The following is a 14,683-nucleotide window of genomic DNA, read 5'->3' on the forward strand; positions in this document are numbered from 1 at the left end:
TTTTGATGGAACCCATCTCCATTCTTCAGGTTTAGACAAATCTTGAATTTCTCCAATTCTATTGGAAACATACTGTTTGAATTGTCTAGGGTCGGATTTCAGCCAATGCAAAAGTGTTACAGAATCTGACCAAAATATCTGACGAGAAATAGTTAAGTCGATGTCTTTAATGATGCTACAAGCTATTCTGCATCCAAGAACAGCTGCTTGGAGTTCTAGTCGGGCAATGGTTGTTGGTTTGAGTGGCGCTACTTTGGCACGTGCCATAACAAGCATGGTCTTGTAAGTACCTTTGGCACATTCATGGCGTAGATATGAAACTGCTGCATAGGCATCTTCACTAGCATCAACAAACGTATGGAGTTCAACTTCTTCAATTGTTTTGACGTCAAAATAGCATCGAGGTATGGTGAAGCTCTGCAGAAATTTACTTCTTGTAGCCAGTCTTGCCATTTTTTACTAAGTTCTATCGAAAGAACTTCGTCCCACGTTATGTTTGTTCGCCAAACGTCCTGAACAAGCATTCTCCCTTTTATAGTAGTAGGTACAACTAATCCCAACGGATCGAAAATGGACATAGCTCCTCTTAAAACTTCACTTTTGGTCGGATACCTTGTTTCAACTAACTGTACCTTTTCGGCGTTCCGGTGAAATGAAAAGTGGTCAGTTTCAGCATCCCACCACATTCCGAGTATACGTTCTGTAGGTAGACGACTTTCAGGTTGCAGCTGTTTTGTATAGTTAGCCTTCAAATCTTCCGGCATTTCAAGTAAAATTTCTTTTGAATTTGACAACCATTTACAGATTTTAAAACCTCCGGACTTGTGAATTTCTGTTATCTGTTGTGTTCTAAGTTTAGCTTCTTCTTCTGTATCAGTAGAGTCTAGTAGATCGTCCGGATATATTCACTTGAGAGGATCGCTTTACTTGCTTCTGGGTAAATATGTAGAAACCTCTTGGCGTTGCTGTTCACTACATACAAGGCAGTACTCGGAGAACACGTTGATCCAAATATCATTGCTTCCATGATATAGGTATCTGGTTTGTTGTTCGGATCTTCTCTCCATAGAAACCTTTGTGAATCGACATCTTCTTTTCTGATACGTACTTGATGAAACATTTCTTGTATGTCACCTGCGATCGCAAATTTTCTTAATCTGAATTTGAGAAGTACGGCTGGCAGAGGGTTCAAAAGGTCAGGACCACTAAGCAAACCATCATTGAATGATACACCATTTGCTTTAGCAGCTGCGTCAAATACTAACCTAATTTTTTCAGGTTTGTTTGGATTTATTACCCCAAAATGAGGCAGATAATAAGTCCGGTCATTTATTACATTAGCTTCGTCATCACGTAGTTTTCTTATGTAACCTTTTTCTTCATAGTCAGTGATCTTGGCCTTGTATTTGTTATGAAAGTTTTCGTCTCTTGCCATCTTCCCTTCAACCATTAAGTCTTTTCAGCACATTTTCATAGCTCGGTGGATATTTAAAGTCTTCCGACTTCCATAGTAGGCCGGATTCATACCTATCCCCTACTTTTTTTGTCGTATCTTCTAAAATCTTAAGGGCTTTTTCGTCTTCAACTGATTTTACATTGTCATCTTCTACTAGGGACACGCCATAATTCTCGATTTCAAAAGAATCTTTGATAATATCATGAATTTTTTCACTTTCAAAAGACGTTAAAGTGAATTGACTATCTACTCGCCCAATGTGTTCATGACATTTACCGTGCAATGTCCAGCCTAAACGGCTCCAAGACAAGACTGGAGAGTTGGGAGGACCTTCAATTATTTTCCTTGTTAGAATAAGGTCACAGTTGTCTTGACCTATAAGTATTGTTGGTTTCAAATCTGCTGATGGTAAAGGTTGACCAATTGACCGTAAGTGGGACCACTTCTTTCTCAGTTTGACAGTATCCACCATTTGTTTTGGTAAGTCCAATGGTGACTGGGTTCGTACATTGTTTAATGTAAATACTTCGTCCTCATATAACCCTTTGATTTTAACTTTCACAGTCATGGATGTTGGGTCGAAATGTTGGGTTGCATTGGACCAGCAAGTCGTGAGGGGTTCAATACTACCGTTGACACCTAATTTATCGGCTGCAGCTGAATCCAACAAAGATACTGTTGACCCGTCATCTAAGAGTGCGTAAGTGTCAATCTGACAACTTGGGCCATATAATGTCACTGGACATACTCTTAGTAGAACACGGTTATTAACAACATGACTGCTAATAATTTCTTTATTTTGTGGTTCGCTGTCCTGTTTGGGAAACCTCTCAATTTTGTCAGTATGGAGAAGACGATGGTGAAACAACCTGCATCCATTTATCCCACAAACCTTTTATACTTTACATTTTTGAAGCTGGTGACGTCGAAAGCAGAAGAAACATAGTTTCTTTTCGACAATCATTTTCCATCTCTGCGATACATCTGCCTTCCTGAAAACTCCACATCGTTCACTTTCGTGGCTGTCGAGACAAAACATACAGTTAAACTGTTTGTCTTCGATAGAACTGGTATAAACCGGCTTTATGTCAGTTTTCCTCTGCCAGAGTTTCTCTTCTGTAGGACGAAAGTAAATACTCAGGATTGAGCATTGTTTTTCCAACCAAGTGGAAAACTCTTTCAAGTCGGGACTGCTTAGAGCATTATTACTTACATGCTCAGCCCACCTGTATTTTAAACTATAGGGAAGTTTGTTGAGACATTCATTTAGTAAGTAAGGGTTTAATACATAATTTTCTAGATGTAATGACTCTGCTGTAGCAGTAAAATTCAAAATATTTGTCGAAAACTCAACAAGACTTGTAGTGTCGTCTTCCTTGACAGAAGGTAGCCTACGAGTCTTTTTTAACATTGACTCCAAAATGAGTTCTGGTCTACCAAAACGCATCTGTAAGGTCTTGATAATCGACTTAAGATTTTGACTTCAGACAAAAAGAGGCTTAACCATTCTAAATGCTTCTCCCTCTAGACAATTCCGTACCTAAGGAAGGGATAAGGTGGGTGGGATAAGGTTGTCATCCTCACTAAAAAGATGGGCAGTTTTTTCATACGCCGAAAAAAATATCGGCCATTCATCAGGCTTCCCACTGAAGTTTGGAAGTTTTTGACGAAATGAAACAGGCTGTAAAGCTTTTTGGAAGGTATCCGCAAGCTTTTGCACGGCTGAGGTCATGATGGCTGATGAGGACTTAAGAACTGTCGGTTCTTTTTCATTCAACCACCTTTCAACCTTGCTTTACGGTTCTTCCTCATCATCAAGATTTATGCTTCCAAGTCCTACCTTGGTTTCAGATCGATTACTAGGGCGGCTTGACTGTTGACTGCCACACACTGAAGCAGACTCAAGCTCAGCTCTCGCTGTCAGCAGTTGCTTCTGTCACTCTAGTTCTCTAGCTTCCATTTGTCGTTGTCGCTCCATTTCTCTTTCTTCATGGGCTCTTTCCAATTTCTGTATTTCTTCCAGCTTCTTCAACTCCACTTCCATTAATCGTCGTCTACTAGAAGAAGTACTAGATTTGGCAGATACTGATGGTTGGTCTTTACTTGGCTTTGGATTAACAGTTTTGTCGTTGTTATTCCCAATTGCTGGAGTATATCTGTCTGGAGGGTGTCTTTCCCTCTCTGATCTCCTTATTGACATGATAAAAGTCGGGTTTCGGCACCAAATGTAAAAAATATTAAAGACAGACAAGACTTTTAGACTTGACAAAAAAGAGATGTGTATTTAAAAATGGACATTATTTACAATGTAATAATAATAATAAAACATATGTTGGTTCAATTAAAATAAAGAAAGAAGGCAGGCATAAATTATATAACATATTAAAGAACACAAGTCAATGTTAATATGAAACATATTACAGTAAGTACAGTGTGTTTTAAAATAGGAATATTAATAATATAGATACTACTTGGAAATAATTACAGTTAAACTATTGAACATAATGATAATATGGTATTTAAACAAAAACTACAATAAAACATTTAAATGAGAAGTGGTATAAATTATGGTATTTAGAAGATCTTCCCCTTCTTTCATTGACAAAGAGTCACTGTGACAATGACAATGTGTGTGGTTTATCTGAGTGCCTCCTCATACACTACGTTTGCAGTCTGGCCGCCCGGAGCATGAATGAAGAGGCTTTTGCTGGATCTCACACTGGAATAACGTATAACTGTCCGTGAGAGAAACATGCTGATCCGCTCAGTTTGGTTGTGGACAATGTCTGGTCTTGGGATTTATTAATCATCATGTCGAAGCAAACTGTGACGCGGAAATGTAGCCGCTTGAACTCTAACGGGTAGTTGCTAGGAATTAATGGAAAAATTGGGATAAATAACAATTCCCAGCCCCACAACCAGTGAGAATCTCTGCTTCAATGTTGTATCACTGGAGACTGTGAATACGAAGACGCGTTCCATTACATCATTTGGATGGATGTAAGTTTCTTAGCAGCATCACTGGAGCTCCAGAATCTTCAGGGTGAGCTCATAGGCAGGCAAACCAGGTGCTGATACTGAGGTCGAGAAACTCTGCTGGATAGTTTACAGCATCATCTTCTCTCAGGATGGTGTTCACTGACTTATACGTAAGTTATTTATCGTGGAAGAGAGCCATCGCCTAATTGTTTATCTGCGTTGCTTGCTCGTTTTTAGTTGTCAGAATTGTACATTCGAAGAACCAGGCATTATCCATTTAAAGTAGTTCATGAACTTCTGGGAAGACACTGGTTATCAGGTTTTCTTGTGATCTGACAACACCAAGTGAAGGAGGGGCAATTATTCTATTTATATTTTCCAATATTCCGTCTCCAACCTTCATTAGAATCTCTTGGAATTCCTCAGCTCCACGTTGACCAATGCAAACAGCTCTCATATTTAATGTGAGTGAGAGGCGTTCTATGGTAGGCCACAAAGTGGATCACTTCAGAGATGCATTGATCTCGTCAGCCCTCTTCCACGCACCACAACAGTAGAGGTCACCGTTACATATAGGCCATGGTGGTTGGACTGTTTCTAATCTTTCAATGTCCCGTCCAATGCTTCAATGGCGACTTTGTGAGCCATGGTGCATTTGTCCCATACAATTAGGGAGCAATCTAGAAGCAAGCTAGCCATTGGAGAGTTTCTCAAAATAGAAGGTTGTTACTATCTGCATCAAATAGCATCAAAATAAATTCATAAGTATTGAAATTACAACATCAACAAAATGATTCTCCTTTCTATTAAAATAATTAATTAGGCCTCTTTTCTTATGGTTTGTTATAAGGCACATTCAATAGTATGAAAAATAAATAAAAACTCTTACTAGGCCTACTTATAAGTCATTCAACATAACCCAAATGTTAAAACAGAACATCATCAATTTCAATAAATTTTTGAATATAAAAAAATCACAAACAGCCGAAACTCTAGTTCATAATATTACCATTATGTAACATGTCACCCGTTCTATAGTCCATGGCATTATTTGAATTTTATTTAGGTTTAAATAGCTTTAAGTGCTTATTTTCTTCAAATTGTCAAATACCACAGTACCTATATACAGGGTGTTTTTTTAAAAACTTGCATCTTTATTTATGTAAAAACCGCAATTGATAGAAATATGCAGTTTGCGGGAATCATCTATTGACGGGGGACCAATTGTTTTGAATTCAACGTTCACATTCCCCCCCTTTACCCCCCTGCCCCCAACTTAATTTTTTTAAATAGCAAGGTACCCCTTGTGACATATCAAATAAAAGAGCATGAAAAAAGAAAATGTTTGATGAAAAAAAATTGAAAATCGGTTCATAAATTTGTGAGATATTCCCCCCCTCACCCCCCCGGAACTTATTTTTTTTTAATAGCAAAGTACCCCTTGTGACATATCAAAAGAAAGAGCATGAAAAAAGAAAATGTTTGGTGAAATTTATTTTTCATTTGATATGTCACAAGGGCGGGTACCTTGCTATTAAAAAACAAGTTATGGGTAGGGGAAAAGGGGGGTGATTATCTCACAAATTCATGAGCCGATTTTAATTTTTTTTTCACCAAAAATTTTCTTTTTTCATGCTCTTTCATTTGATATATCACAAGGGGTACTTTGCTATTAAAAAAAATTAAAAAAAAAATCTAAAATCTTGGGTGTTACAGACAGACAGAAAGACAGGCAGACAGAAATTAAGTTAACTCGCGTTTCAGCTTTCCTATGGTATGAAATGCAAAAATAACCGAAACATATATATACGTTTCTACGCAATGTACAGACAAAACTCAAATTTTATTTATATATACAACATTTTAAATGAGTGACTTTCGTATGATGCAGAATATTCCCAGAGGTTTGGACCCAAGATCAACAATTGTGACAAATTTCAATTTGCACCAATTGTGCCGAAATTGGTGTATGTAGGGTCTATAATTTCTTTACCTTGGCCAGTCAGTAATTTTATAAAAATTTAAATTACCTAATTTATATTGCCAGATATCCAAATGTATTGATAAAACCAGCATGGAAAGTACCATATTTGCCAGCGAAGCATACTTCCTAGTTCCTACTAGGGGTGTGCGAATAGTGATTTTCAACCTTGAGCCGAGCCGAGCCGAGCTTTTTCTAGCGTCACCTTATCTAAATTATTAAACTTTTTTTCTTAAAAAAGTGCATAATAATAATGTTTAGTCAATTTTTAAATAAACACAATGTTATTTTAATATGTTTAAAAACATTGAGAATTGTCAAGACATCAAATAAGTTAGTAGATAATCACGATAAGAACTGAACTGAACTAAATTAAGATGCAAGAAATAAAAGGATAATTGAAGGCCTGACGAGATATGCAGTGCAGACTGTCAGACACATCAGAGACAATCAGATTGTCTTTCATAACAGAACAGCAACGCGACCTTGCATGATGACAAAACAACTAGCAAGACGATTACATTAAATTATGTATATTGTAACTACTATGAATATTTAATTCTATTTTGTATAAATAAATAGAAAATAAAATTAAAAACACATGATTATTCTTGTTGTTTTCCATGCACAAAATATTTTAGTTCAATCAATCGTATTAATCAAAAAAGAACATAGTTGGTTTGGATCCAAAAAGGTGGAGAGACAAGTAAAAAGTAAACTTATATATTAAAAAAGATATAATTGACATTTGGAGGAAATAGAACAAAACACTAAAATTAATAGAATAACACACAAAGTAAAGAAGAAATGAAAAAGAACACTATGAAGTATGAATTAACACTGTCACTCAATTTCATTATCTAGAAGGGTCGGCAACTAATCAATAAATAGCCAAAACCAGTTTCCTCCCCTTCCTGCAGTCTCGCCACCACCCCTCCCCCCTAAACCGGGAGGCCCAACACATTGTCCTTGAAACACCCTAGCCTCTGAAACAATAAGTTAAACCCTTACACCCGCGTGACAACAGGTTTATGAATGCGTTCACTATTTTTCATTTTCCAGAATTAGCTATCAATTATTATTATTTGCAAATTACAAATAGGAAACTACATCACATTATGGTATTCAATGACCCATGTATTATTATCAAAAATTTATAATTCATTACTTATTTTGATAATAAAAAGCATTCACTACAGCACGCACCACTTATTGATACTTGTAATCATCAAGGCAACTGTTACTTTTTACAAAATAAAAAAAGTTACAAAATTGTGTGGCCAGTCAAACTTTATAAACAAACATTTTATTCTATAAAATACATTAGTATACCCCTGCCGCAGCAAACCTGCAGACTAAGCGAATTTCAATTTGACTGATTGGATTTACACTGAAATGTCTACTTAAAAATATAACATTTATTCTCTATTTAAATAGAATTAGTTTAACTAGTACTTAGGTTTGCTGCATCAGGGAGGGTAAAACGGTTTTTTTTGTAAAACGTTAATAGTTAGTAAGAAATAAAAACATTTTCCAAATTTGATCAAAATATGTTCATAAACAAGCAAACTACAACAATTTACTTATTCTCCTTAAGAATAACATGGGAATTTTAAATTTACAATTTTTTGGAATTTTCTCCGTAACCATTAGGCTCATAATAACGCTTCAATATACTAAATTATTTGTTTTTTTAAGCTCTACAAAATGGTTTGGAAAGAAATTGCTAAATTTTATGTTTTTTGGGTCAAAAATGGGAAAAATCTAATTTTACCCCATAAAACCCCCCGTAAACCCCCGTTCCCATGGTCCGATCATGCTGGATCGCGAACTCGTTAGAATAAACGTAGGTTTACACGTTTGTACCAAATTTCATCAAAATCGGATAATTTTTGCTCGAGTTATCGTGCTAACGGACACACACATATATATATATATATATATATATATATATGAATTTGAACGGATGGTGTTTTTGACCTCTGGGGACCTCAAAATGAAAAAAAAATCGGTCCCGCGTCCAGGTCTTACCATGAGTACTACGGTAATAGCTTATTCCCTAATGGGAAATTCACTAAAATAGGGGTTGGTTTAAAGGAAATAAAATACAAAACAGATAGCCTAATTAATTATTTTCATAAACATTAGAAAGGTTATAGGATTGATTAAACTAAAATAACTGCAGGGAAACTTATAAGTAGAAAAGTCTTCAACCACAATCTGTTTAATCAGTACATTGATAGAGAGAGAGAGAGAGAGAGGGAGAGAGAGAGAGAGAGAGAAAGAGATAGCAGATAGGGGCGTTTGATAAGGAATCTGAAAAGTAAACAAACAAGGACACAACACTCGTTTACAGCCTTATTGTGTCGCCCACTGCATTTGCACAGGTGACCACTTTTTGTTTCTTCCTTATCTTTCATCCGTCCCAAAATAGAATTCCTGAAATTGTTTGTTGGTTTAATCTCCCCTCCCACACAAGGCGCAGTGCTCAGTGCGCACTGTAGGTTGTCACGGCAACCGTGTGTCGTCATAGCGACAAGCCAATCACGCACTCGCACTGCGTTGAATATTACGATACGAATAGCTGTTAGAGAGACAAAGACAACGCGATAGGTGGTCGTTTGTCTCTTCCCTATCTCCTCAAAATTACGATCGATAATCATTGCGTCTTGACTGAGCTGAGGTTCGTGCTTATCATAAACCTCGAATGCATGAACAACGTAGAATTGTGATAACATTGTTTTCAATTATGACCCAAATTAAGTGTTTTGACTTAGTATTAAAAGCTCGGCTCGAACTTCGAGCTTTTTCAAAATGTCTCGAGCCGAGCCGAATAATGAAAAGCTCAACCAAAAAGCTCGAAGATTCGAGTACTCGCACACCCCTAGTTCCTACCCCTCAATAATTTAGCGGACCACTTGAAATGCATTTTAAACATTTGTTTCTTTAGATGGAGAAAGGCTAGTTGGAATGCCCGCCAAGCGACAAGCAGTCACAAATTCAGCAAATACTTTCTATGCCACAAAGAGATTAATTGGTCGCAAGTTTGATGATCCTGAAGTGAAAAAAGATATGTAAGTACTTGACTGGCTTTGAACATAATTTTGAAGTACTGCCCCATTACCTGCAGCAGGTCAGACCAGAGTTCACAAACATTTTGTGCAGCAAACCTGTAAACTAGTGAATTTTTAGGTTTTGCTTGAATGGTACGGCAATGTAGCTTGCCTATTTGCAACACAATGACCAGGCTAACAAACTATCCTATAGTTTGTAACAATGCTACAAATGGCATCTCACTTACCCCCACTCACCTTTTAGGTTAAGTACAACTTGTTCATGTCCTCGTCTTAGATGTTGATATAATAGGCTGAATTAGTAAAAAAAGTACTTATCAACGCTATGATGTGATATACATTTTTCAAAATACAAACATTAAACATGTTGGTTACCGAAATGTTATAAACATTTCTTCACCACGGACCAGCATCAACTATGGTTGAGACTTGAGGATTTTTGCCACGGACCGGCGTCAACTATCTGAACTGACTGGACGCTAATATGCATACACTTTAAAGCTTGTTACAAATGTACGGTTTATTTTATCGACTTGGTTGTTAGTTGTAGTTCTAATAGAGTAGCACTTTTGATATGCTGTTGCTGTGGTTTCCTTGTGGGTGATTTATTTCTGTACAACTGGCAGTATTATTTTTTATACATTTTTTAAAACTAAAAAATAAGTTAAACTTTTTAGAGCAATTAAAAATAAAAATAAAAATTCTACAGGTCTCGATGTGTTAGTTGACCCAGTCCTGTTCAAGTTAGTTGGTGTGAATTTATTATAGGGGTGTGCGATGCATCGAAAATGCATCGAAATTTCGATTCAATTTGATGCATCGAATCGCATTTCAATTCAGCATGTATCGAAATCACGATACATCGATTTGGCCTCGATGCATCGAAAAAGACCAATGCATTGATTAAGTCCCGATGCAACGATTACATCCCGATGCATATTTAAAACTAATTAAGGACTCCAAAATGAGTTTTAGATAGGGAAGTGTCAATTATCGCTACCACCGATAATCAGACATTGCCAATACTAGGAATATCGGTATCAAGAATCGATTGCCAAATGTCGATTTCGCCCGATTCCACCGATACCGACACCTGACAGGGATGGATAGATATTTTATTTTAACATTTATTTATTTGATATCTATTAGTTTTGTAATCACGCTAACAACTTTAGTGACCAACTTAGCACACTATTTAGTTCAAAACAGCTAAAGTTTCGCTTCATCTGTTCTCTCTGCGGGCATATGATATTGCACAACGCAATACAATCTACATTTCATTTCAAGATGTCAGACAGTCAGAATTCAGTCTCAGACAACCGGCGCGGGAGTGTCCTTAACACGAAATTATACTAAAAAATATCTGTATCAATAAGTCAGACCTTTAAATGTATTATTTTTATTTTTAGAACGAAATAAATAACCTAAACTTGTCCGTTTCATCCCTGCATTACGCATCATTAGAAAAATTTGATTCAATTACAACATCGTCGAAGTCAGAGGATCAGGCTTGCACTTGCCTATTGCATCAAAAAGTAGATCCATATTATATCTGTACTATCTACCTAGTTTAAGAGATTAAGTGAAGTTTTATGTGCTACTATAACACAAGTATTGATTGAAAAACACCATACGCATAGTCCATGTCGATTTTGTAATATTATAATGAATGGTAAATATTGACTATCTAAGATAAATCAAAGTATGTAACAAGAGTTCTCATTGGTCGAGAGGCCACGCTGCACTGTCATGTCAGCCAATCGACTTTCGTGTTTCAATGGAACAAGTGACTATTGCTTTGATGTCGTTATTTGTGTGTGAGTCTATTATTGTGGGAAGGGTTTAGATAAGATACATTGATCAAGAACCGTTATGTAGGACATGTTTGTTTATAAAGAGTATAAAATTAGGTTAAAGTTTAAAACTGTGTGATTTTCTTTTGTCTTACAAAGACCTAGATTTGACGTTCAATTATGTCAGTTAACTAAATCTTGACATATGGCGTTATATAATATTTTAATAAAACATCAATTTTTCCGATTATATATCAATATGAATATTTTTGCTCAAAACATCAATTGTTGCAATCGATCGTTGTAGCATAGACTAACCAACACAAGGGAGTAGGCTATGTTTTATCTATGGTTGTAGTTACGTTTCGTACCCGGCTGGTTCACAGTGAATCCACTCTGCCCAGCCTTGTTCTTGGTATCATCAGGAACATAAACACATTTGTTACTAATTAAAACTAGCCTATGGAATGTTTGTTAAAAGCATCCGAAGAAACATATTTTGCTGCACAGTGCACACAATTCTTTTACACTGTAGGCTGTTATTTTTTTTAGAAAAGAATTGTTGCATAGTTGCACATTAACTTATTGAAATTAATTGTATCAAACGTGCAGTCTTTTCTCTTTTATCAAGGAGATTTAAGTCCCAAACAAAACATAATCTTACTTTTCTTGAAGGCTAAATTAAAAGATATCTTTACATATAAAAGTAAAGAAAAAAAAACTGACTAATGGTTGATAAAATTCTGATAAGCCCATTTATAAATTAGAGTAAAGTTTATCAGATCTATGCTTTAGTCATTGAATTCAACCATTTATTTTAAAATTAACACTCAGAAACTTTTGTTTAATAGAATTATGCAAGCGACTGAGGGTGAGGGAGGGCATGTGAACCAGACTTTACAAAGGGCAAGTCTGCCATTCTGACAAACTTTCTCTTTTCCTACCCCTTGTCCCGTTAGACAGGGGAGGGGGTGCTTCACTTCACACTAAACACCCGCAGTAGAGTGAGTTGCTGTGGTAGTGACGTAATTCTGTCGTCTGCTCTTCACAGCTCACTCATCATCAGCGGCTTACGTGAAATTATAATTCATTGATACCTCATTTTTGTTGATAGTCATTAAAAAAATGTAGGCCTCCTCACCCTGTTCAAGGGAAAAAGTTAAGAAATAAAATGTTTGTAAAATGTGGTTTGTTTTATTATTCTGTATTGAAAAGATATCGTAATTTATTAATGTGTTTTCAGCTAGACTTAGTGACTTATTTTCATAGTTTAACAAATGTTGAAGATATAAATAGTGAGAAAATGACATTATATATTATTTAAGTTCTAATTAATAACTATTATCTTTTGGTAGGCCTCACTGGTCTCTTTGAACTTTTCAGTTTACACATACTTTTTATTAATTTCAATCTTTATTTTAAATTTTAGATCTATTTATTCATAGCATGCAAGAATGTATCAAATAGACAGTAAACACTGATTATCAACTTTTTTGGTTCGTGCTGATTTAAGAATGAACCAGAAGTATTGAAATCCAACAAATATAAATGTGAAAATTAAGTAACAATACTACATCATAAAATAAACTCTATTTTATTTAATACAGGTCAATAATAATAAACTTAACGATTACTTTATTGATATATAGGCTTATTCTAATTGTTAGTAAAGGGTGAATTTCCTTAGGTCAGCCATAAAATTAGCAGTGTCCATTAATGAGGTTAGGCATGATTCAAAATCATGCCGTGCTGCATGGAATTGAATCGCATCGAATCGAAAAAAATATGCTGCATCGCACACCCCTGATTTATTATAACCTTTTTTGTATTTTATATCATGAATAAAGATGGACAAACTACTAATAGATAAAGACATTGATACATACAACGAAATAAACAATGGACCAATTTCAACTATGGTGGAGAACAAAAGAAGTATTTGTTAAAATATATCGTTATATTTTTATTGTAATGTAATGTAAATAAATATTATTTAGACCCTTTTTGATCAGAAAAAAAAACATAGAAAAGATTGGTCTGTAGGTATGTTTAATTCAATAAGCTTGGTCCAAAAGGGAAATCTGGCGAGTAAAGGTTTTTGATCATTTTTGTGACCACAAGTACCATATAAACGTGGCTTTCAGGAAAACATTGTCCTACAAAATCACTAAAGCCACCAATGGAGATGCTTGGATCACTGGAACCGATGGCAAAGTTTACTCACCCAGTCAGATTGGAGCATTTGTTTTGATGAAAATGAAAGAAACGGCAGACTCTTATCTGGGAACAAATGTGAAGAATGCTGTAATCACTGTACCAGCCTACTTCAATGACTCCCAAAGACAGGTAATGTAATTCTCTTCACCTACTGTACAGATACTGATGTTACTATAGGTGTCGCAAGTAGATATTTTGTCCTGGGAAAGCTTTGTGCTAGTAGTGTTACTACACCCAAAGCTTCTAGATTAAGCTGATGATTTCTAAATGGAACTAATTCTTTAGTTGTACCGGTTACATTGCCATGAGCCTTGTCTTTTCCCCCAAATAAGTCACATTTTACCAGAAAAGGGATTGTTCATTCCTTACCCTGCAGAATCTACAGTTTCTCTCTTCAAATGTTCTCAAAACTTTGAGATGTCATCATTCAGTAAACTCTTGTACTATCCTACTGAGTCTTATCTGAGAATTGTCACGTCATAAGTTGACAAACTAGTAGTTTATTCTCAACCTGTACCTATACTTGGGAGAGCCCCTTATCTACACGATAATCTCATTTTCTTTTGAAGAATACAATCTAAAGACACCACAAGGGACACTTAGAGAAATTGGTTATAATTTTCTTATTTGCTTATTTGTCCCTTCATTTGAACTAGAAGTATAATATTAAAAGTCTTGTATTTTATGTACAGACCACATTTTATTGTGTGATGTTTTGATTAAATCATGTTTTATGTTGGATGCTGTGTGAATTTAAACAAAGCTGACAGTTACTGTCAATGATTTTGACAACTATCAAGTAAAATTTGCCAAACCCAGGTCAGTTCTGTGACTCTCATATTATGTTGCAGGCCACCAAAGATGCTGGTCAAATTGCTGGTTTGAATGTTTTAAGAGTCATCAATGAACCAACTGCAGCAGCCCTGGCTTATGGCATGGACAAAACTGATGACAAAGTGTAAATTTCTTTCTTTCACTATTACACTATTAGCACGTTTGAATTTAACTCATTGTATTCAATGTTAACAAATTTATTATAATAAATGTTTCCATTTCTTGAAATTAAAAAAAAAATTAGTTATAATTAATTTATATCACTCTATTAATTGGACTTGCATGATCTTAGAATGCAATTATCTCTGTGGCTTTTGTTAAAGCAAAAAGAAGCGATTTTTTTTACAAG

General features: G+C 35.5%; 1 protein-coding gene across 1 annotated transcript in view; it reads left to right on the forward strand.

The window, feature by feature from the left end:
• Positions 1-14,683, forward strand: part of LOC128983999 (heat shock 70 kDa protein cognate 5) — a 79,793-nt gene that overhangs the window by 34,505 nt on the left and 30,605 nt on the right. The window contains exons 4-6 of the mRNA XM_054403282.1: positions 9,367-9,490; positions 13,428-13,629; positions 14,352-14,458. Of these exons, the coding sequence (XP_054259257.1) occupies positions 9,367-9,490; positions 13,428-13,629; positions 14,352-14,458 (433 nt within the window). The remainder of the gene's footprint in view (positions 1-9,366; positions 9,491-13,427; positions 13,630-14,351; positions 14,459-14,683) is intronic.

Source organism: Macrosteles quadrilineatus, unplaced genomic scaffold, assembly GCF_028750875.1.
Source record: "Macrosteles quadrilineatus isolate MER2022 unplaced genomic scaffold, UCM_ALF_1.0 Scaffold_1__1_contigs__length_201487025, whole genome shotgun sequence".
NCBI lineage: Eukaryota > Metazoa > Arthropoda > Insecta > Hemiptera > Cicadellidae > Macrosteles > Macrosteles quadrilineatus.